Source organism: Marmota flaviventris, chromosome 18, assembly GCF_047511675.1.
Source record: "Marmota flaviventris isolate mMarFla1 chromosome 18, mMarFla1.hap1, whole genome shotgun sequence".
In the NCBI taxonomy this organism is placed as follows: Eukaryota; Metazoa; Chordata; class Mammalia; order Rodentia; family Sciuridae; genus Marmota; species Marmota flaviventris.
Window position 1 is genome coordinate 1,587,384 of NC_092515.1, and position 25,577 is coordinate 1,612,960.

A 25,577-nucleotide genomic window follows, 5' to 3' on the forward strand; every position below is an offset into this window, starting at 1 on the left:
CAAGTCTTCAGGTTTGCTGTGGCTAGTTACCTAAAGTTCACCACTCGTGACTCTTAGTTTGGGGTGAGGGCTGGTTCCCAAGTGTTTACCTCAGCATCCAGGTCCTCTTCAGGTTAAGGCATGCTCAGAGACAGTCCAGTTCTACTAAAATATTTTCAGTGAAATATTTTATTAAGTGCTTACCACTCACCTGTGGGGTACTAAGTGATGGAGTTTGCAGCATCCCCAACACTCCACTTCTCCTGCATTATTTATGCATGAATACTTTTCTCCTGGCCTCCCCCCTTGTTCCTCCTTTAATACCATCACCATCTCTAGAAGCAGTCGGCCTACATGCCCCCCGCCATCGTGGAGATCATCACCCTCTACCTGACACCTGGCACACACTTCCCTTTTCTCACATCCTGTATTCTCTGGTCAACAGCAGGTGCCTGTGGGCAGGAACAATGTCTAGCCAGCTCATACATCCCTGGGTTTAGGAGTAATTGTTTCCAGGACAGCGACACACAAATGTGCAGACATGATGTCACTGAAGGATTATGGAAAGTCCATAGGCACAGCTTAAAAGGAAAATACTGGGCTGGGGTTGCAGCTCAGTGGCAGAGTGCTTACCTCACACGTGTGGGCCACTGGGTTCAATCCTCAGCACCACATAAAAATAAAATATAGGTATTGTCCATCTACAACTACAATAATATTTTAAAAAAAGAAAAAGAAAAATACTGTCAAAATTGCCTCTTCTATACCAGGCAAGTGAATAAAACAAATTTTATCAGGATTTTAAAAGTTTTAGGGATTAAAGCAAACGAATATTGATTTTCTTGAGGGTGAATGTACTTCTAAAACTTATGTATATTACTAAAAAATTAAATAATGAAGGTTTTGATCCTTTAGAAAATAACTGAGTTCCTAGTAGTTGGGAGCACAGGTAGGTAGGCCTTAAGTCACACTGCCTATGTGGCGCCCTCAGAAATGCCTTCCTGGACTAAAGAGCTGTGAGAATAGGCCTAACAAGATCAAGTGAGGATTTCTGATGGGGTCAGCAATAAGGCAGCTACAATAAGCAGTTTTCATAACCCATTCCAGGTCGGCTTCTGAGTGAATGTACTGCCATCCCGATGCACTCTTGCAGTTTCCCAGAAGGGCAAGAAGGCCAACAGGCAGTGAGACTGAAGGAAGGGGCGACTGGGGCAGGTCACCTCTCACTCCTCCCCACTCTAGGTACACCACCCTCCATCAGGAACCACTCATATGGCAGCCTGGGAGAAGAACAAGTGGAGAGGAGGGACACGTGTGCAGAAGCAGGAGGAGAAAAGATGCTTCCTGTCGCCTCCCCCAGGCCTTACTCACCCGTTTACTCCAAGTGGAGATTTATTTTTAATGCTTACTTTTCATATTTGAAAGGTCGAATTTAAACGGGAAACTTAGTTGTTTTGTTATGCTGCATACATGTTCACTCCTCACAATTCTGGTTGTTGTTTTCACTTGTCAAAGTCAAAATAACCTAACCCATGTGATCCCACATTCCACAAAGTTGTATTAATAAGATACAAGTATTCATAAAAGTAGATTTTTTTGCAGAAGGAAAACACAAACAGAAAAGCCTGACTATATAATTAATCACAAAACAGAGCTCTGACTTTATTTCTGACATGTTTTACACACACTGGAAACAGGCAAACAGCTGAAATGAAAAGAGCCCAGTATATATACCTAGAGGTTCCCCAGTGTTTTGGTCCACTTGAGCTGACATAATAAAACACCACAGACGGGGGACTTAAACAACAGAATTAACTTCTCAGTTCCAGAGGCTGGAAATCTGAGATCAGAATGTCTACCAGGTCAGGTTCCAGGGAGGGTTGTCTCCTTGGTTGCAGACATCTGCCTTCCTATGTTCTTGCATGGTGCAGAGAGTAAGCTCTCTGGCATCTCTTCTTCTAAGGGCAATGACCCATCATGAAGCCTTGTCCTCATGTAATCCTAAATACTTCCCAGATGCCCCATTTCCAAATACCACACATTGAGGGTGAGGGCTTCAGCATGTGATTTTTTGGGTGACACACACATTTAGTCTGTAACACATTTCACAAGTCACTTATTACACATCGGTATTACATGAAAATACCAATATATAGTCATATAAATATAAACAATTTATTTTCAAATATAAATTTTCTCCCTGCTCTGAAGTTCCTCATTTTGTTACCACCTCATGGTTCTTCCCCATTAGCCTGTCTTGGCCATGTTCAATTTTCACACCATGTCTTCAAATCCATGAAGACAGTATGGTGAACACTGCTGCTGCACACCATCACAGGTGCTATCTTTATCCCCCTAAAGACTGTCAGGTGAAAGCAGCATCCTATTTTGCCAGGAACTCCTTTTTATGGGACAGTTTTGGTTCTGAGGAACTGACTCAAACACATGTGAACTCAAATCAGGCTCAACGCCCCATCTACAAAACCAGACTTCACAATTCCATTGTGTGGCATGTGGCCAGTGAAGTCTCTTCAAAACTACACTAGAAAATAAAACATCAAAGAAAAATAGCCTTCATCCTCAAAAGACTTATCTTTCTCCTGAGCTTGCCTCAGTTAGTTTCAAATCCAGAGGTCAAAAGTCACCAGTGACTTTTGTTCTTTGGCTTTCAAAGTGGGATACATCATCACATCACCCCATATAGACACAATTTATATGAGAGACAGGTACAGACAGACCTCAATATACAAAGGCTTAACCTGTGAGTTTTGGCTTTATGATGGTGCAGAAGCAATATGTTCTGTAGAAACTGTACTTCAGGATGTGATCTTTTCCTAGGCTAGCAGCAGGCAGTATGATGCTCTTTCATGGTGCTGGGCGGCAGTAGTGGGCACAGCTCCCTGTCACCCGTGCAATGATGAATGATCGGTACTCTGCACTGGGCTGTGTTGCAAAGCTCTGATGTTTGGTACTTCAAGTGTGTTATTCACTATATTTTCAACCTTGGGGAGTTTCTCAGGACACAACCCCAACCCCTAAGGAAGATCTGTACATTTCCCCCATGCCTGTGACTGCTTCTTTGATAACCTCATTCTTAGCTTTTACAGATTTAAAACATTAGGCCTTTTCCTCAGAATGAGTGTTTTGATGTCGAATCAGGGACGAGCTCCGACTATACGCCTTCCCACACTTGCTACATTCATAGGGTTTCTCCGAAGAATGACTTCTCTGATGTCGAATGAGGTCTGAGCCACTGCTAAACGCCTTCCCACACTCATTGCACTCGTAGGGTTTCTCTCCGGTATGACTTCTTTCATGGAGGATGAGGGAGGTGCGCTGACTGAAGGCCTTCCCACATGTCTTGCAGGTGTACGGCTTCTCTCCAGTGTGGATTCTCTCGTGCTGGGCAAGATGTGCACTCTGGCTGAAGGCCTTCCCACACTGGTCACATTCATAAGGTCTGTCTTCAGTATGAATCCTCTTGTGTCGAGTTAGGGATATTCGGTGGCTGAACGCTTTCCCACATTCCTCACACTGATAGGGCTTTTCTCCAGTATGAATCCTCTGATGTTCAATAAGGAATGACTGGCGACCAAAAACTTTACTACATTTATTGCACTTGAAAGGTTTCTCTTCAGAATGAATGTTCTGATGTATTTTAAGGTTTGCAGTTCCAGAAAACATCTTTCCACATTCCTTACACTCAAAGAGCTTCTTTTTCCGTTTATGAATTTTCTGATGTTGAATGAGGGATGAATGCCGATTACAGACCTTCTCACATTTATTGCATCTGTACAGCTTCTTTCCGCTGTGAACCCTTCGATGCAGAATAAGGGTTGAAAGGCGCCTAAAGTCCTTCTCACATTTGTCACATTTATAGGGTTTACCTGAAGCATGAATTTTCTGATGAAGCAGAAGGGGTGAAATCCTACTAAAGGATTTCCCACATTTTCCACATTTAAAGGCATTCTCTAAATGGTGACTTCTCTGCATCACACTCTGACTTAAGGCCTTCACACTTTTATGAGGTTTCTCTCCAATATGAATTTTTTCATGTGTAACAAGGGCTGGTTTCTTTTTGAAGCCTCTCCCACATCTATTGCATTTATGTATTTTCTTTGTACTGTGAATTCTCTTATGAACTAAAAGGGATGAATTCCGACTAAAGGCTTTCCTACATTTTCTGCACTGGTAGACTCTCTCCACAATTTGGATGTTGTGATGTACACTGAGAGATGGACATGAACTCAAACCCTTCCCACAATTAGACATTTCCTTTCCATTATGAATTTTTCTATGTAGAATAAAGGCTATTTTGTTATTGAAACTTTCCCCACATTTATCACATTCATGGCTTTTCTTCCCATTGTGAACTCTCTGATGAAGAATGAGAGATGAGATCTGTCTGAAAGCTTTTCTACAATTACCACATTCATAAGGTCTCTCTCCAGTATGTGAGTTCTGATGCAGTTTAAGAGAGATGCTTTGACTAAAGGTTTTAGCACAGTAATCGCATTTTAAGGCTTTCTTCCCTGAATTACCTTTCTTGGGTTTGCTTAGGAATGAACTTTTGCTGTAGCCCCTGCTCCCTGTTGGAACCTTTTGTTTTGTAGAAACTGGTTTCTGACAGCTGCTTTGCCCAGATTTGTTGCACTGATTTGGTGGTAATTTCTTCACCTCACACTTAGACCTGGAGTCTGAAAGATACCAAAAAATTGATTGGTTGTTTTCCTGTGCTTGAAAAATCAATCTTCTACAATATGCATGCAATCATTATCATTACTGATCAGAATAACTATGAAAAACAGAACAATAACTTTTTAGTGTCTTCTTGGGGTTTGAATTATCATATGAAAGATTTTAAAGAAATATTTAATATTTCAGGAGAGTTTGTGATGAGAAAATAAATAAATCAAAGTTTTATTTAGAGGACAAATTTGTACCACATACCACATTCAACCCCACAGGCTGTCACTGGACAAATAAATATAGTTTTGTTTTATGAAATGTCTATAAAAGGCAAATCTACAGAGACAAGACCATTAGTTGTCTGGGTCTGGCAGTGTCAAATCAGGATTATCTGTATAATCTGTAACTTGGCAAAAGGGATCTTAGTAGGGTGATGAAAATGTTCTGAATCAGAATTGTGGAGATGGTTACACAATGTGGAAAATACATTTTTTAAAAAGTCACTGAATTATGTTCTTTAAAATGATTGAATCTTATATTATAAATTATACATTTGTAAAATTATAAATCCCTCAAAATGCAGAAATCAAATATTTAAAGACTGCAAACCTAGTAGCAATTAGAATTCAGTATTTAGATTTTACAAGAGTGAAAACTTTAAACTCAGAGAAGTAGGAAAAAAGGTAAAAGATTAGACTAAATAAAAATGAACCTCTTATCTGGCAAAATAGATGAAATGGAGTAGGACACAAAAGTCCAGATAATTTAAAATGATTTTACGGCAGACTGACTATAAACCTGAAATTATAGGGAACAATAAACACAACACAGGTTTAGAGCTGTCCAATACAGCACCCACAAGGCATATGGGTCTACTGAGCTCCACAACACGTGCCTGGTCTGATGTGGGACGTGCTGTGTGAAATACACTCCAGATTGTGAAGATGTAGTACAAAAAAAGGGCAGTAAAATATCTCACTGTAAAAACAGTGATCATACATTGCAGTATTTTAAATACACTGGGTTAACAAAATAATTTTGCCTGTTTTTAAAGTTATTTTAATGTAGGTAGTAGAAAAACTGATTAAATATGTGGCTCGTGTTATATTCCTATAACAGTCATGTGTTAAATGGAACTTGAACTTACTGAAGAGTGTCGTTTAACTATATCATTGTGAGAAACTCTACATCTATTACTGTTATACTCTTGCAAATGTGTACACTTACCCACCTCATGGGTCTCCCACTGGTCAGGAGGAGACGGGGGCTAAAATCCCCGACAACAATCTCCTAAAAGGGTTCTAGAGAAGAATTCTGTGGACCTGTGGCTATTTGATATCTGGTAGTAACTACCATTGTAGTTCCCATTAGGAGATGTACTTTAAAATAATCATGCAAATGGGGAATCAAGAAAGGGAGGCCAGGGAAACCTTCACAGCAAGGCTGGGGCCTCAGCCAAGTGGAAACCCAGGTCTTACGCTTGAGTCCGTCCTGCCCCACACCCTGCTGTCTTCCTCTCCTTCTCTGCACATCCCTCATTCAAGACCTCACTTTTTTTGTGTGGACACAAACATCACCTCAGCTCATCTCTCTGCTGTGTATCTAGAAGTCCCTTAAACCACAGCACATACCAGAATTCACCCCAGTACATTAGGTCAATGTGAGCATATAAACCTGGGAGTGAACACGTACATGTGGAGGAGAGTGACCATGCTGTAGCCCCGTCTACCAACGCATGGCTTTCCCACCTGCTGCCATCTTGGGACACTGCAGCTACCTGCACAACCCCTCCAAGGTGTTAGCCTCCACCTTGGGACAATGGACAGGGCCTGGAGGTAGCAGCCTGCTGCAGCACTACACATCACAGCGCTGCTGGCCAATGCATGAACTACCGTCTCAGCCCCATCTCTGAAAGCAATCACCTCAATCTTGGGACACCTCCACTGCCACCACCATCATCTTTAGTCAGGGAAGCTTCCATCTTAGGACAACGGCTAGGGGCCTGGAAGGCTTGACACTGCCACTGCCACCAACGAGGGACATGCTCACTACAATCTAAAAACAACAGCCAGAATCTGGAAGACCATCACCAAGGTCCCTGCGGGCTTGGTTACACCAGAGGCACCCCTGCTAGCCTGCTTCTCTTGATCCTCCTTCACTCTTCTTGTGAGCTAACACCTCTCTATTCTCACCTCCCACCCGCCCCTGCTCTCTACCATCAGAAACTGCAGACCCTTACGAAAACCTCCTATTTCATTATAGATATTAATCAAATTCATCGTTTATGTTTATTGTGAAAAAACTATAACTGTCTAAATAGAACCTATATGGTTTAAGGATGCATACTGTTCACCTTGAGTGCTCTAAATATTGATCTCCCCCTTAAAGATGAGGTATTGGTAACCTGCAGGGACACTACAAAATTACAGAAGCATCACCAACAGACTAGATCATTTGGAAGACAGAACCTCACGCAATGAAGACAAAATGTATAATCTTAAAAAAGTTGACCACACAGTGAAGATGGTAAGAATCCATGAACAGAACCTCCAAAAATTATGGGATAACCTGAAATACCAAATCTAGAAATTATCAGGATAGAGGAAGGCACACAGCTTCAATCCTAGGTGCACAGGCAGCTCAGAGAGCCACAGCGTGGGTTAAGGTCCTGCATCCGTTCTACCAGTACTTGACTCAGGAAAAATGGACGAGAAAGACTACTGAACAGACACTGACCACCCATGCTGGTCAAATATTTTGACCATTTCGGTGGAGGTCACTTTGGTCTACAACTAAGACACTGGATATTTTTCTTTCTTTTTTTAAAATACACATGTATTTTTTTAAATTATTTTTTTATTATTCCTCCCGTGTGTGAATTTGTGTGTCTATGAGCGGGTGAATTCTGCTGTCCTCTTTCAGGGACAGATAGATTACAGTTATTTGTCATGTTTTCTCTCATATTCAGCATTTTAAAAATGTAATTATCTTTTTCTAGCTTTTGTCTTGTGAGGGTTCTATAGTAAGCAGTGTTACTTATTAGCACATTAGAGAAGACTTCACAAGATATAAGAGAAATAAACACATGAAAATAATACAAAATCAAAGTAAAATATTCAGTCTATTCAGTTTATTTCTCTTATATCTTATCTTTTGCTATTCACCAAATTCTAACATTCTCTCTCCCAATACAGGCTTTGATTTTCTCCACTCCCACTACATAATATCACCTGCTATGCTATTCTGAATTTTCTCTGTTCATTTTCTGAAATTGTGAAGTCTTCTCTAATGTGCTAACACATTTCCTTTCCACCCCAGTTAACTGCATTTCTACATCATTCAGAACTAAATAGTTTATATACCCCTGCCCCCACCATTAAAGCTAAAACAATCACTGCCACTATGGTGAAATAGCTCACACCTGCTGTTTCCTTTAAAGCTGTGGCTAGCGTTCATGGTTATTGTTTTCACTGCTGACAACTGCTGAACCCACCAATCCTGTTCATTGGTGGCAATTAATGTTTAAGACTCATAATAGGAACTGGGTATTTAACACTGCTTACTATCTGTTGTTTCTAATAGTTGTAACTATTGTTTATTTTTTCTCCCATATTGTGAGGAGACATTGCTGCTAAACATTCCCTGACACTACACCAACTCAAGAAATGAAGAGACAAAAGGCCCAAACCAACAATAAAACTCAAGGAGGAAGAACCAGAGAGGGAACTCAGGTCCCACCCCTTGGCATCTACTCATACATCAAAAAACAGGAAGAAGCCCCAGAACAAATAAGATACTACACACAAAAGGACACACGCAAAAAAAGAGGTAGAGGAATGCATTTAAATTGATGCACAAGACCAAGACCTCTGAAAACATGAGAAATCAGACAAACAAATGTCCCCCCAAAATCCAACATCCCCCCAACAAAGGATCTCACTGACAGTGAGGCAGATGAAAACCCAGAGGAAGACTATTAAAAACTAATTATTAAAATGTTCAATGAACTAAAAGAAGATCTAAGGAAGAAATTAAGAGAACAATTACAGGGAAATGTTTAATACAGAAATAGAGATAGTGCAAAGAAACCATGCAGACCTCTCAGAAATTAAACACAAAATCAATCAAATTATAATCTCATTTGAAGGCATCACTAACAGATGGCGTAGAAAACAGAACCTCAGCCCTTGAACATAGAACTTTAGCCACTGAGGACAGGGTATATGATCTTGAGTCCAAAAATGATAAAGAAAAAAATGAACAGAATATGACCAGAAAACTGGGACAACTTTAAGAGACTAAACCTGAGAATCACTGGGATAGAAAAGAACATGGAGATACAAACTAGAGGCACAGAGAACATTTTCAATGAGATAGTTATAGAAAACCAATCACATATCAGAAACAAGATAGACAACCACAAACAGGAGGCTTACAGGACCCCAAATAGACCCAGCCAAATGAGAAGTTTGTGGAGACATATAATCAAAATCCCTAAAATGGAAAACAAGGAAAGAATATTAAAAGCTGCAGAGAGAAATATCAGGTCACATTTAGAGGCAAATCAATAAGATCCATTTCTGACTTCTCTGCTCATACCCTAAAATAAAGGAGGGCTTGGAATGAGCTGCTCCAAACTCTAAAAGAAAAGACCTGCCAGCCAAGGTTACTATACCCAGCAAAACTCAGTTTCAATTTTAAGGGGGAAATTAAAACATGCCACAATAAGAATAAACTAAAACAATTCATGAATACCAAACCAGCACTACAAAGAACATCCAAAGATAAACTTCACACAGAGGAACTAAAAGATAATTTCCAAAGCCCTCAAACAGAGGACAAACAATAGAATAAAAAGCCACTAAGTGAGAATCAAGAATGGCTAAAATACAGCAAAAAAAAATTTAAAATGGCAGGAAACCACAAACACATATCCACACTAACACTGAATGCTAATGGTCTCAACTCCCCAGTGAAAAGACACAGATTAATAGAATGGATTAAAAAAACAAAATCCAATTATACGCTGTTTAAAAGAGACCCGTATTATAGGCAAAGACACACACCCGCTGAAGAGAAAAGGATTGCAAAAAATATTCCAGGCACATGGTCCAAGAAAACAAGCAGGAGTAGTTATTCTCATATCTGACAAAGTACATTTCAAGCAAAAATTAATCAGAAGACACAAAGAAGGCCATTCCATCCTACTAAAGGAAATAATTCGACAAGATATAACCATTGTAAACATCTGTCAATGCACCCTTACATGGAAAAATTACTCCATGACATTAAGTCCTACACAGACCACAACACAATTATACTGGAGGATTTCAATACCTTATCACCAATAGATAGGTCATCAAAACAACAACAAATCAACAAAGATAAATTAAAGGGACCCAAAGGACATCTATTGAATATTCCACCCCAAAACAGCTAAATTTACCTTCTCAGCCTATAATAAAATATTAGAGATCCCAAATAAATTAGCTGATGCTCCCACCTCAAGGCCTTAGAAAAAGAACAACAAACTAACCCCCCAAACCAGTAGAAGGCAGAAAATAATTATGATCAAAAATTATTGAAATCAATGAAATTAAAAATAAGAAAACAATATACAGGATAAATATAACATAGAGTTGGTTCTTTAAAAAGACAGATTGGAGATAAAAGAAGAAATATCAACACAGACCCCTCTGAAATTTAGATGATTATCAGATCCTATTCTGAAAATTTACACTCCAATACACTGGAAAATCTGCAAGACAGGGACAAATTTCTAGACACATATAACCTGCCCAAATTGAACCATAAAGATATAGAAATCACACAAATCAATGAATGTGATCCATCACTGAAACAGAATTCAAATCACATGATCATCTCAGTAGATGCAGAAAAGTCCTTTGATAAAATCCATGTTAAAAATGCTGGAGAAGCTACAGCTCGAAGAAACTTACCTCAACATCATAAGGGCCTTATGACAAACCCAAAGCCCACATCATACTAAATGGAAAAAAAACTAAAACTATTTACACTAAATTCAGGAACAAAACAAGGCTGTCCACTCTCATCACTCCTATTCTATATAGTCCTCAAAACCTTAGCCAGAGCAATCAGGCAAGGAAAGGAAATCAAAGGGATGCAAACAGGAAAAGAAGTCAAACTATCTCTGTTTGCTGGTGATATGATCCCATATGTACAGGATCCACACCCCCTCCCCCCCCCAAAAAAAAACCACCACAACTTGGGAATTAACCTAACCAAGGAGGTAAAAGAGCTCTACAATGAAAATGAAAATTATAGAACACTGAAGAAACAAATTGAAGACCTTAGAAGATGGAAAAACATCCCATGTTTTTGGATAGGCAGAATTAATATTGTCAAAACAGCCATATTATCAAAAGCAATATACAGATCCAATGCAATCCCCATAAAAATACCAATGATATTCCTCACAGAATTAGAAAGGAAAAATTTCTTAAATCCATTTGGGAGAATAAGAGACTCAGAATATCCAAAGTAATACTAAGCAAGAAAAGCAGAAGTAGAAAAGTAGAGGATGACATCACAGAAGAAGCAGAAGTAGAAGGCATCGTAACATGTGATCTAAATCATACTACAGAGTTGCAATGACAAAAACAGCATGTACTACACAAGACAGTCGGGAAGATCAGTGGAACAGCACAGAAGAGGCAGACAGACCCACAAACCTACAGCTGTCTGATATTGAAAAAGTGTTAAAACACATCTTGGAGAAAAGATAGCCTTTTATCAAATGGTGCTGGGAAAACTGGACTGCTATATATAGAAAAATGAAATTAGACCTCTATCTTTCACCTGCACAAAATGCAACTAAAAATGGATCAGACACTTAGGAATTACACTAGAATCTGTATGAAAAGAATAATAATAAAAGAGGAGACAGAGACAAGGTGCAGAGGCAAGGAAGGTGGCAGAGTGGATTCTCATGTAGTGTTTCACCATTTTCAAAAAGAAAGCTTGTACATTTAGAATGTTTCTACTTTTACTTTCCGTGTTGTAACATTAGGGAGGAACTAGTTAAGAAAGCTGGCTGAAAACAGATAAGATAGCCAGCCAAGCAGCTTGGATTTAAAAGAGACACTTTTTTCCTTTTGTCTTAACTGGTTTTTCATAAGCCTAGTAAATCTTGTAGGTCCTGAAACTTACATTTTAAATATAAGGCTAGGAAAATTGGAGATCCAGCATAAGTTAAAAGGTAAGTAAAACTGTTATAACCATTTTTTCTTTTCTAAGATAATTCTCTCAAAGCATGGTGTTTCAGTTTACATACTTTGTGGAGAGTTATTTTTTCTTTTTTCTTGTTGTTTTAAATCTTGCAAATTTTGTGACAGTTTCCACATATGGTTGAGTATAAGTAATGATTTGCTGTGAATTGGGAGGGACAGAGCATGGTAACCACAGGGAGCTTTTGGACACCTATACAACTGCTTGAGGAAAACACAGGGTCTGCCCTCCATCGTGTAGGTGCTGGCACAGACTTCCTGAACAAGGCCCAAAACACAAGAAACAAAACCAACAATCAGTAAGTGGGATACTATCGGACTGGGGTTGTGGCTCAGTGGTAGAGCACTTGCCTGGCCTGTGGAGGCCCTGGGTTGGATCCTCAGCACCACATATAATAAAAGACCACTGACAACTAAAAAATATTAAGAAAAAAAAATAAGTGGGATACTCTCAAAATAAAAAGCTTCTGCACAGCTAAGGAAAGAATTAAGAGCATGATGAGAGAGCTTGCAAATGGGAGAAAATCTTGGCCTGCTACTCCTCCAATAGGAGATTAAATATCCAAAATACACAAAGAACTCAAAAAACTTAACACCAAAAATACCCAAACAACCCAATCAACAAATAGGCAAAAGAACCAAACAGAAACTTCTCAAAATAAGAAACACAAAATGCCAGTAAATACACAAAAAACATGTTCAATACCTCTAGCAATTAGGGAAATGTAAATCAAAACTACACTAAGATTTCATCTCACTCCAGTCAGAATGTCAATGATCAAGAAGACATACAATAAATGCTGGAGAGGCTGTGGGGACAAAGGAAGACTTGTACATTGTTGGGACTGCTGCTTAGTCCAACTACTCTGGAAAGCAGTTTGTAGATTTGTTTAAAAAAAAACTAGGGATGGCAGCACCAGATGACCCAGCTATCCCACTCCTTGGTGTTTCCCTAAAATATCTAAAATGAGCATACTAAAACAACACAGCCACATCAATGTTTATAGCAGCACAATTCACAAGAGCTAAACTATGAAATCAACCCAGATGCCCATCAACAGATGAATGGATTCAGAATTTGTGATCACACACACACACACACACACACACACGGAGTTCTACTCAGCCATTAAAAAGAATTATGAAAAAAAAAAAAAAAAGAGTGGAATTTGCTGGGAAATGAGTGGAACTGGAGACTATCATGCTAAGTGAAATTAGCCAAACTCAGAGACTCAAAGGTCAAATGTTTTCTCTCATATGTGGAAGCAGAAGTAAAATAAAGAAAGGGAGAAGATAAGATTACATAAAGAACCAATCAAATACAAATTAAAGGACAAGTGAAAGGAAGTCTAGTAGAAAAGAAGAGGGAGAAGGGGAGAGGGGAGGGAGGGCTGGAGGGAAAGGGGGAGAGAAGGGCTGTAGCATGAACTGAAATCAATTTCCATGATGTATGAGCTAACTGGATGAACCCGACTACTATGAATAACCATAAAGCTCTATAAAAGTAACAGTAAAATATAATGGTTAATGTATTTTTAATAATAAAGCTCCCTATACAAGCTGACATTCTTTGCAAGAACCATAAAATCACTATAAGAAGGACACAGATCAGGGGCTGGGGCTATAGCTCAGAGGCAGAGCACTTGCCTAGCATATGTGAGGCACCACATAAAAACAAACAAAATAAAGACACACTGTCCACCTACAACTACAAAAAAAGGAAAAAAAAGAAAGAGATCATGAGGAGACAATTTACAAGAGAATAAGTTAATCAGAAAACAAATGCCAGCAAGTACATAAGAAAAACAGTATGGTCTACGGGGTAGGAGAGTGTGGATATTGAGCAGCTCTATATGGGGGTCAAGAAACACTGCCAGAGCTCCAGGCCTTGCCCCACTGTCTGCCCGATGAGAGACCCTGGACAAATTATTTAACTCAAGACTCAAATCCTCATCTGTTGCCCAGGAATGCAGAGGGACCTACAAATGTTGCGGGGACTATGGCCCTTTGCCTAGGACCTGCACACAGTAAGTTCTTCATAAGCCAAGAGAACAGGTGGGGTTTTTTTTAATATTTATTTTTTAGTTGTAGTTGGACACAATACGTTTATTTATTTATTTTTATGTGCTGAGGATCGAACCCAGGGCCTTACACGTGCTAAGCGAGTGCTCTACCGCTGAGCCACAACCTCAGCCGAGAAAAGTTTTTAATGAGAATATCCAGTATTGTGAGTATGAAAAATCAAAATGACACTGTGCTTTGTTTCTGTCCATGGTGCTGATCTGTTAGACCAACGGCTGGGATCCATTACAGTGAAAGAGTACAGAGCAGAATCAGCAAAGGGAGTGGGTTAATGGGGCAAGGTCCAGTGGAAATGAAGCACAAGCTTCCTATGGATTCACAAGCAATAAACTACGGCCGACCAAACACAGGAAATGATGTCCACAAGAAAAATACCTAGAGTTAGTGCCCAGAGTTTTTACTGGGGGCTAGGAAGCTGACAAATCTATAACACAATTCAGAAATATTTAGTCTGAAAAGTGATCCTACCCTTTGACCCAGCAATCCCGTTCCTGTGACTCAGTCCTACAGCAAAAAAGGGCAAAAGTGCACATAGCGTGTGCACACACATACACACATCACACACTCACGTTGACATTAATGTGAAATTAGAATCTAAATAGAAAATGGAATGAATAGAAATGAATATTTCAACTAAAACTTGTGAAAACAGCAGAAATATATGAATTTTATGACAATGATAATTTTCAAAAAATAAGTATAGTTACCAATAACTACATGTAGCTGTTTTTTTCATCTTTTCCTTTCTCTGAACTTTATGTAATTTAAAAAACAGTATTTTGATAAAGGAAATTTCTTCTTTTAATGTCAAAACATGAGCCCTACTGTTCCCTGTGCTGCCATCTGGCTTCTTTTAATTCATACCCTAAGAAACCAGAAGTCTCCAAAGCTCCATGCCTCAGCGGGTGGCCTCTTCGCCTGGCTTACACCACCCTGCTGATCCCTACTCCTGGCACAGGTGTCCCACGTCCAAGGAGAAACTCGATGACTGAGGAGAAGCCAAGGAGGAATCTGGGCTGGCCTCTCTGCACAGGCCTGGGTATGGACATGTGAAGTGGACTCCAGGGACTTCAAGAGCTTGCCCCTCAGGACTGCCTGGCTCTCATGCAGAATGTGCCTACATGACAGCAGAGCAAATGCCGACAGCAGACCAAACGCAGGTCTGCCCCAGACTTGTCTGTCTAAATCCTCTCCCCCAAGGGGACGTCATCCGGAGGTGGCACCTCTGGGAGGTAATCAGGTGGAGTCCTACTAAAAGAGAAAGCAGAAAGCTTCCTCTCTGCTCCAGCTGCAGAGGACACAGAAGGCGGTCGTGTATGACCAGGAAGCAGGCCTTCCCCAGGCACCACCTGCCAGTGCCTTCATTTTGAACTTCCAACTGTGAGAGATGAGTTTTTGTTGTTCATGAACCACCCAGCATCTGGTACAGTAGCTTGAACTGTAAGAAGTAGGCCCTGTCCTTGGTCACTCACCTGGGCCCTGGCGTCGTCTTGGAGGCTCCACCATCCAGGGTGCTTTCCCTTTCTCCAGTAAGGCAATGACATTTGGCCTTCGAGAGGAAAGACCTGCACATAGGACAAGCATGGAACTGACCTCACTGTCGGCACCACAGTCAGAGCCAAGCCCTGTGTCAATGGGGTGAGGGTGTACCAGCCCAGTGGGGCACACAGGACACGGAGGGCAGCTGGAGAATGGGCACTGTGATACTGTGACTTGTAAGACACATAAACCCTCAACCCTAGAAAATAACTGGTGGCCATACTCCTGGGAGCCTCCACAAGGGTCAGAGGATCCCAGTATGTGATCAGAGGGATGGGACTTTCATCTCACCCCAGAACTCTGGAGAAGGACAGGGGCTGGACAGAGATCACTGATGGCCAATGAGCTCATCAATCAGGACCACATATGAAGCCTCGACGAGGCCCAAAAAGACAGGTTGGGAGAGCTTCCTGTTGCTTACCTGTGGAGGTGGACCACCAGAGAGGGAGCAGAAGCTCCACACCTCTTCCCCTCACCTTGCCCCCTGCATCTCTTCACCTGCTCTTCATCTGCATCCTGACATATCTTGATATTTAACTGGTAAAGCCTCAGTAATGTGCTTTCTTGAGTTCTGGGGTAAAACCTGAGGGGGGGACTCACGGGAACCCCAAATTTACAGTTGGGTTGGTCAGAAATCCCAGAGGCCTGAGTTGCCAGATGAGGCAGTCTTATGAGATGAAGCCCCCAGGCTGTGGGTTTGAGGCATCTCCAGGTAGTGCCAGAGCTGGACTGTCAGCCAGGCATGAGAATCGCGGGGTGTGTGGTGAAAACTCCAAACACGTGGGGCATCAGACTGTTCTGTGCTGAGTGGTGAGTGACAGTTGGAGAAATTGTTTGGTTTTTAAAGTCTTATACCAGGAGGATGCACACTCAGTTATAGCCAATAGAGTGCTCCATTCTAACTCCACAAAACCAATTATTTTCCTGAACAAGGAGGTCAGATGCTCAAAGACGGGTTAGTAGGCTACTGTCTCTCAGCTCCAAGCTCTACCCTTCTATGCTCGGCTTTGTCACACTAGGGTTGGACTTTAGCAGCTGCTTCCACTCAGTGTCCACCAAAGGGGCTCTGCTGACTTCCATCTCTGGTTTTCTTTTTGTCCCTGCACTCCCAGAACTAGCCGCCTCTGGCTCCCTCAGAAGTAAAAACCAAACAGGCAGTGCAACTCCCCTTCTCCTCAGAATATGAACCCCTGTGCTTGCATATGAATGTTCACAGCATATGAATGTTTCACAGCAGGGTGGAAATGACCCAAACACCCAGGAGCTCATGAGTGAACGAACGAACGAGATGTGGTCTATCCACACAATGAAACACTACGTGGCAATGAACAGGAATGGGGTTCTGATACATGCTATAATATAGACGCACCTCAAAAACTATGCTAAGTCAAAGAGACTACATACTTTAGATTCCATTTGTATGCAAGCCCCAGAACAGGCAAGTTCATAGAGATAGGAGGAAGAGTGGCAGTCATCTAACCTGGTAAATCAGGTGAGCAGGGAAAGAAGAGTGATTCTAATGGGTATTGGTTTTCTTCGGGGGGCAATGAAAACATTCTAAAATTCACTGTGTGGCCAGGCAGGTGGCATATGCCTGTAATCCCAGTAGTTCAGGAAGGTGAGGAAGGAGGATGGGAAGCATCAGCAACTTAGTGAGGCACTAAGCAAATTAGCAAGACCCTGTCTCCAAAAAAAAAAAAGGCAAAGCACTTGCCTTCCATGTATGAGGCACTGGGTTCGATCCTTAGCACCACATAAAAATGAAACGAATAAAATAAAGGCATTCTATCCATCTACTACTACAAAAAAATTTTAAAACAAAACAAAACAAAAAAATGCCAGGTGCAGTGGTGCACACCTGTAATCCAAGTAGCTCGGGAGGCTAAGGCAGGAGGATTGCAAGTTCAAAGCCAGCCTCAGCAATGGTGAAGCACTAAGCAACTCAGTGAGACCCTGTCTCTAAGTAAAATACAAAATAGGGCTGGGGATGTGGCTCAGTGGTTAGGTGTCCCTGACTTCAATCCCCACTAGCAAAAAAAAAAAAAGTCTGGGGATGTAGTTCAGTAATTAAGTGCCCCTGGGCTCAATCCCCAGTACCAATGAATGAATAAATAGCTAGATAGATAGATAGATAGACAGATAAAGAAATGAGAGAAAGAAAAAAAAAATTGGTTGTGATGGCTGTACAACTCTGTTAATACAACAAAAACACTCAATTATGTAGTTCATATAGACAAACTATATTTTAAGTGAATGATATAATAAACCTGTTAAAAAATAAAAAGAAAAGAAAAAAACCAACACAAACAAATAAGTACCACAACTGGATTAGCATCCATTTCGCTAACTAGACCCTAATTGACAAATGTCCCTTAAGAGGCTTGTTCTGGATTATGGAGAGAAGGGCCTTACCCAGTGAGACCAGGTTCGTGTAGTTTTCCAACATGACATCTTCATACAAATCCTTCTGAATGGGGCTTAGCCATTCCCACTCCTCCTGGGAGAAGTAGATAGCCAAGTCCCCAAAAGTCACTGGTGCCTGAAATGAAAAATCGAATGTCCATTCACCATGAACTTGTGCTTCCACAAAGCTGGAGAAAATGGTAGCCTCATCCCAACACAGATAACACATGGTACCAGGAATCATGCTGGGAGCACTGGGGGTTCTGAGGCTAAAGGGTGCAAGTGTTTTACATAAATTAAATAAAATGCAGTGCAATCTAATATAACTACTATTAAAAGAGTATGCCAGGTGTGGTGGCACACACCTACGATCCCAGAAGATAAGGCAGGAGGATCACATGTCCAAGGCCAGCCTGGCAAATTCAACAAGACCCTGACTTAAAAAATAAAGCCGGGCACGGAGGCACACACCTGTAATCCCAGTGGCTCAGGAGGATGAGGCAAGAGGATCTAGAGTTCAAAGCCAGCCTCAGCAACAGTAAGGTGCTAGTGAGACCCTGTCTCTAAATAAAATACACAACAGGGACAGAGATGTGGCTCAGTAGTTGAGTGTCCCTGAGTTCAATTCCCAGTACCCAAACAAATTAAAAATTAAAATCAAATAAAAAGGACCAGAGGTGTAGTTCAGTGGCAGAGTGCCCCTGGATTCAATCTCCAGTATGAAAAAACCCAAATAAACCAAAAAATATTATGTTGAATAAAAAGTGGACCAACTCAGACATGCTGGGAATTCACGAAGAAAGGCATCTTTAGCACCTGCCTAAACTGGCTCACTAGTGCTCCTGTGAACCACAGGTCCTGGTCCTGCCCCCGGGACCACAGTAACTATGCAGGTGAAGGATCTGAGGCCACACAGCAAGGCAGCTGACTTAACAGGAGGACCTGGCAGTTTGGCTCCCCATTCAAGCTCCTAAGCACAGACTCTGTTAGAGAACATGTGAATAAGTTATGTATGACAAAAAGTTCCTTGCAGGTACACTAACCACTTAACACAGGGAGTCTGGCTTGGCTGTTGGTTATTGCTGGCTTAAAGATGGAAAAGGGGGGCCAAGAGAACATCATGAATATCAGAATACATATGTCAGAATACAGCTGACACCTTGACCTCAGCTCTAGAAGACCCAAGCAGAGAACCCCACTAAGCCATGTTGTGCCTGGACCCTGACCCATGAGACTGCACAATAAGAAACACATGCTGAGAGGCCAAGTTTGAATTTGTCACGAAAGCAGGAAAGAATGAATGTCCCCAACACAGAGAGAAATGTGCTTGTTTTAGAAAACTGCTCCACACTCGTCCTGAAGACTGTTCCAATGTCCAACGGTGAGGAGTGCTGACCACAGGAGGCTAGTACACCGTGTGGCCCTGCCTGCAAAGCACCCACAGGTTCCTCTCAGACTTGGATCTTTGCTGGAGAACTCTACTGTGTGCTAATATGGGTTTTACAAGGAGAAACAAAGCCACCAATGGGACGAATATGAAGCACATGTTGAATCTTCTCTGCCTCCGCAGGTCTCACGTGGGCACTTGTCCCCACCCAGAGAAACCACAGGTTCTTGTCCTCCCCTCAGGAGAAGGCACTCTGCCAGCACTGCAGAGCCCCTGGGGATGCTGAACCGTCAGTCATGGGCCTACTGAGGAATGGGCACAGGGCCCTGGGCGCTTCCTGGGCCTCTCACCTCTCATTCTCCAATATCACTGGGAGAACACCAGGGACAGATGAGGAGTCTCCTACAGGCAGGAAGTCTCTGGAAGGAAAGCAAATGGCTACACCTTACGAAACAGAATGGACTATTCCTGAAAAGAGGAACTGCCACTTACCTTGGATTTGGATTTCCGCCGTGCAGCAGGCATCCTTTCCCTTACCTTCAGGCTCCACGTTCAGAGAGAGGCGGAGTGCTGGGAAGGCAGTGCTGGGGAGAAGAGAGGTCATGGGGTCAAGTGGACCTTTTGAGTGGTCCCAGAGTCCCCTGGACCCTCACCTGGACATGACGTGCAAATACAAGTGTTTGCACAGATGCCATGGTATCTGCAGCAAGCCTGCCCTCTCCCAAAGTCAGGCAAGGGGAGGGACTGTTGGCCATGGCCAACAGTGCCCACTTTTAGGATCATGGCAGGCTCCTGATCGGGAGGCAAATGAGGAATGTGCTATTATCTCATTTTCCACTTGACACGCATGTATTAAGCATCTAAAGGTACCAGGCACTGTCCCTGGCACTGGGGAGAGCAACAAGCTAGGACAAACAGTACCTGCTCCCATGCCCCTGTACTTGCAACAGAGAAAAGCAACCCACATGGAGCACAATGACAGCCAAGGTCACTGCTATGAAGGGAAGAGGGCCAGTGTACGGAAATAGAGAATGATGTGGTGGTCAGGGAAGGCTTCTCCTAGAAGGTGACAGTGAGCTGAGGTCTGAATGCAGAAAGAATGTGAGCTACCAAGTCACAGAGGAGAGCTTCTGGGCAGATGTACAGCAGGTGTAAAGGCCACACAGCAGGCCTGGCTTGGTGAATAAGGAAGTGAGGTCATATATTGAAGCAGAGTGAGGTAGGAGGGCAGGAGGGAAACATCAAGAAGGTGGTGAGCAGTTTGGATTTGATCCTAAGTGCTAGATACCATTAGTGGAGAGAAGGGAGGGGCTGAGCAGGGAGCGACAAAATCTAACTTTACATTTAACAAAATGTTGGGGGGTGGCCATAAATTTGTTTGGGGGATGAGGGAAGCAAGAGATGAAGCAGAAGTTGGTTAGATAGTGATACAATGGGGGAGGGTGGACAACATTATGCGGGGGAACAACAGTGTGGACTAGGGTAGGAGGAATGCAGGGGAGATGGTCAAACCACCTCCTTGAGTTGAGGATGTAGCTCAGCGGTAGAGCTTGACTGGCATGCACAAGGCCCTAGGCTCAACTTCCAGCATCACAGTGAGAAAAACACAAAATACCCCCTCCAGTCTAAAGGAGTCAGGCCTAAGTGAGCGACACGTATGCCATCCAGTATAAATGCCACAAGCCACAAATGATTAGCAATGGAAATAAGGTCAATGCAACCGAGGCATTAACTATATTTGAATTCCAATTAATTCATTACTGAAACAACTGAATAGTAAATTCAAAAATCTCTAGATAAAAATCTATTATGAAATTAAAATGAAAAACTGATAATCCAGTTACCATAAGCTTTAAAGCATTTTTAGAACAATCTGGTGTATCGCTCTATTTTTCCAACAGTCAATTTTATGAAATAAACAGACTTATTAGTATGAAAAAAGAATATGAAATACTTCACATACTTTTTTCTATTTGTTACAGGTTAAATGGTAATGTGTGGGATACAGTGACTTAAATAAAACGTGTCATTAAAATGAACTTTAACGGCATGTTTGCTTCTTTTCACTTGTTTTCAACAAGGCTACTGGAATGTTTACATTGTACATGCTTCTATTACACCTATAAAGGACAGTACTCTTCCAAACCACAGAACCTATGTTCCAACATCACTCTTTTTTCTTCAGATCACTTACTGATTTTGTACTTTTCTGGTGTTGGGAGCCTCACACATGCTAGACAAGTGCTCTACCTCTGACCTAAGCCACCAGTCAGAGCATTTCCTGTTCATGCTTCCAAGGCCTGAGAAACACACCCAGTGAAACTGCCCAACCACCCTCTGGGTGCTGAACCAGAGGCAGAATTCAATCATTTTATGCTGAAACCATATCACAGAGAAACAGTTCTGCTGGCCACAGCCCTCTAACTTGTCCCCTGGAGAAGATCAGAGGAGGAACAAACTCTTTACTCCTCTCTGTAGAACACAACAGTAGCAAAAAGTAACAGCAACAAATAAAGCTAAGATCAATTAGTAGACATTGAATACTTACATGTATAGTTTGAAGCCATTGGCAACTTTTTACAGCAGCCACAGGAAACGAGTATAACAACCTTCCATTGTTTCCTTCCAACTCAGGAAACCCCCAAATGGACTTCTTTTTGCTTTGTCGGTGGCTTGACGCTGAAAAAAAAATATGTAATTCAGAATTTCAGGTATGCAGGGGGAAGTATGCTTGCTGATGGCTGAGACTAGCCTGTTAGGCCACTCCAAAGGGCCAGAAAGAGCACCAAAACACTAGCTCCTGCCTCAGTTTACAAGTGTAGCCCAACTCAACTGCACAGTCGTGCAATTCTCTGGAAGACCTCCAATTCCACAGTTTTAAGTAAGATCTGGTAGAAACCTAGTCACACTGCCACATACTTGTAAAACCACTGACAGTCCTCAGCGGGGTCTCATGGACTTGATAAACAGCCACATCAGATTATCAAGTGTACACACCAGAGCAACAGAAAAGCACGCAGGCCCATCACCCAGCACTGCTGCAGAATCCAGCGATCCTGGGCCCATCACCCCGGGTCAGAGAATCTCGCACCCACCAACCTTTGATGTGGCATCATCCTGTGACCCTAGACCCAACGCACCTCGCTGTCGCAGAATCGGGCGCAGTCCCAGGCCCATCACCCGAGGCACTAGCTCTCAGACACTTCCACACCAGCGTCCTGGTGGCGCCCACCGCCACAACTGCGCAATAACCCCCGCGCATGCGCATCGCCTCCGGGACCCCGGCCCGCACGGCCCCGCCCCCAGGGCTTCCCCGAGCGGGAAGGCCCGCCCCCACCCACGGCCTCCGCCCGACGCCTCCCGCGGCCCCGCCCCTCAGCGTGAAGCCACGCCAGCGCGCTCACGTGAACGGAGCCCAAGCCGCCAGCCAACCCGCTCCTCACCCGGCGGGAAGCCGCGTGCACGCGCCTCTGGGCTGAGGCCCCGCCCTGATGTGCTCGCCAAGCCATCTCTCCGCTCGCCGTCCGGCCGGCGTCCTCAGGCCGCGCCCCTGGCTGGTGGGCTTCGAGGCGGCTTTACTCACGGACCTGTCGGCCTGTAACTCTCAGAAGCCTCCGGGCGGCACGACTGTGGAGGGCCTCGCCCAGGACGCGGGGCTAAGGAGGCTCCAGCCGCGCGAATTCCCATCTGTCCAGTGTGGCAAGAGCGGACTGAGAGAGGGCCAAGGAGACAAGACCGCGCCCTCGCAGATGGGGAGGCCCAGGCTGCTCTGCGCGGTCCCGGACTATGCTTCCCAGAAGCCCCCGGGCCCGCGCTCCTGTGAACTGCGCCTGCGCAGCGGGGAGGGGCAGGCGTGGTGGGGGAGGTGACGGGCGGTGGGGCTGGCGTGACGAGTGGCTGCGCGCGCATGCAGAAGTCCCGGTTTTGTTGGACGCGGGTTCCTCAGCACCCATTCGGTTTTTGCGCGAGCGCAGAGCTATGCGATAGCTTCCACGCCCCACAGAGATCGAGTCACGTGTGGCCCTTTTGGCTTGGGTCCTCACCGGTGGAGAGTGTGCGTGTGTTGCGGGGGCACTGGCCGCACTTGTCTGCCTGCGTTTGCACCAGGACTCAGTTCTTCAGCTGCAACACAGAAAGCCTGAGATGCTTCATTGGCTGTCTCTTTAGATCTCAGTTTTCGTGATTTATGCGTGGAAAGTCACGTTTTGCGACCAGGTGTGTTGAGACGCAGTTTTTGTGGTTGTTCAGATGAGCGCACAGCCCAGGGCTTGCATTCTCAGGCACGTGACCCTGTGAGTTTTGGGAACTAGGTATGGTGCTGGAGGAACCAGACCTGATTATTACGTGAAATTATAAGAACATTATGATGAAGAACCAATGCCTGAGGCAAGGGTTGTCTTTTCCCCCTCACCTCTGACAGCTTCTCTTTAGGGAACCTAAATTAACCATGGGTCCCTACCTATTAGATTGTAAATGTCCCCGGACAGGTTTTCTCCTCCACCCCCCCACCCCACCCCACCACCACCCCCCGCCCAGGGAACTTTTCCTTATTTTTCTTTTTGTAAAGTCATTATTAAGGTACGGGTATAAGGGGTATCACGTGAAGCAGGAAATCAGACAATCCAAATAAACTAGAAATTAAACCAAATCCTGCAGGCAGACACATTCTTTCCAGAGCTGTCCTCAAAAGCAAGAATGGAAGACAAACAGAAAACCCCCACTCAGCTGCAGAAGGAAGCTGGGGTCTTGGCCTGATAGCTGTTAATGTCTTTATGAGAGGGCAGGCAGCCATTTAAGTGCCTTTTCTGGAATAGACCAAGGATGGTAAGTCCAGTTATTTTTAAGGCTTCAGTTAGCTCTGCGGCCAGCGGGTTGTGGAGGGACACACCATCGTGGAAGTACACCCGGGTTTTCTCAGTCCACTGCTTGGGTCCAGTGGAAGGAGATGATAACCAGATTAGTTTGTTTGGGGTCTACCTGTTGGTCACACAAGTTCCTAGATCTCCACCCAGTTTAACTGTTAGGACACCACTCCCAAAGAGACATAGTCCTCCAGTGTACAGGGCTTGCCTGCAAGGTCTTCAGAAAACTCTGCCAAGGCGTCCAGCGTTTCCTCTGCTGGTCTTTCGTAGGCGGTTTCGTCTAGAGAGCATGGGTTGCCCAATGATCCTGAGTTCCTCAAAGGCATGAGATAAGACACTCTGCTTTTTGACATTCAGGATCTGGTTGAGGTAGTGCAGGTTCAAACTGGCTTGGCTGGGCATATAGGCCACAGCGGTCAACACCTGCAGTCCAGGGCGGCCACAAAACCAGGCAAGAGCTCCATCCACTGGATGACTCCCAGGAGGCTGGTGGCCATGCAGCGCAGGAACTTCCCTGGGACAGGTTTTCAAAGCCAGAGATTGAACAGGTGCCTGTCAAACAGTCTTGTTTCTTACACTTTGTGACTTTTTGAGCTCTATAGGAATGTGGCTACATCACTTAATGCTTGACCAATTAACTGCCATCTAAACTATAACCTGGTAGACTTACTTCTTAGAAATAAAGCTCTTAAGGAGGTAGACTCAGTTACCTTGAATTACTGCTGCCTGTGGTGAAGGCCACTTTGGGCTAACACTCACAGATGACAGATAACTGTCTTTTTTCTACACCACTTATCATAAATTCCCTCTGCGTGGTCTTTGGTCATGTAGGCCAAGAATTCAAACCCACCAATGTTGTAATGGTTAACGGAAATTGTCAAGTTTCCTATAAAAGCCCCATGTAACCTCAACTTGAGGCCCAGAACTTAAGAGCACTAGCTCCTCTGTGTAACTAAGCATGAGTTCTCCAGCCCTTAGTCTCTTGCTGGGCTTGATTTCCATAGCAGTATTAAGAGTCAATGTATGCGGGGAGGGGCAGGGGTTGTGGCTCAGCCTTCCCTGCTAGTGTGTGGGAGGCGCTGGGTCTGATCCTCAGCACCATATAAAAATAAATAAAGGTATCCTATCCAACTACAACATATATATAAAATTATATATATTTATATACGGGGGGACTAGTTTTGGCTTCTCATTTGTGTAACCTGGTGGTGATAATAAAAAGATAATAAAATATAATTAAAAAGTAAAAATATTAAAAAAATAAAATATAATTTTAAAAAAGATAATAAGAGCAGCTAATATATATGACTCTTGGGACTTTTAGTGTTGCTACTGAAACCAGAGCTTTAAGATGCTGGATATTCACTT

At 43.2% G+C, this 25,577-nt stretch overlaps 1 protein-coding gene across 4 annotated transcripts; it reads right to left on the reverse strand.

Annotated features, from left to right (window-relative positions):
• Positions 1 to 1,616: 1,616 nt before the first annotated feature.
• Znf667 (zinc finger protein 667) lies at positions 1,617 to 23,146 on the reverse strand. 4 transcript variants are annotated; one of them, XM_071605139.1, is made up of 6 exons: positions 22,935 to 23,146; positions 21,896 to 22,026; positions 19,840 to 19,931; positions 17,970 to 18,096; positions 15,491 to 15,583; positions 1,617 to 4,676 (listed from the first exon to the last, which is right to left on the reverse strand). In XM_071605139.1, exons 3-6 carry the CDS (start codon positions 19,870 to 19,872, stop codon positions 3,097 to 3,099), a joined length of 1,833 nt encoding a protein of 610 aa, XP_071461240.1. In that variant the 5' UTR covers positions 19,873 to 19,931; positions 21,896 to 22,026; positions 22,935 to 23,146; the 3' UTR covers positions 1,617 to 3,096. The 4 variants fall into 4 exon arrangements, with proteins under 4 accessions (XP_071461240.1, XP_071461239.1, XP_027776927.2 ...); XM_071605138.1 differs by having other exon boundaries at positions 22,791 to 23,146; XM_027921126.2 differs by lacking the exon at positions 22,935 to 23,146 and adding an exon at positions 22,488 to 22,587.
• Between the last annotated feature and the right edge of the window lie 2,431 nt (positions 23,147 to 25,577).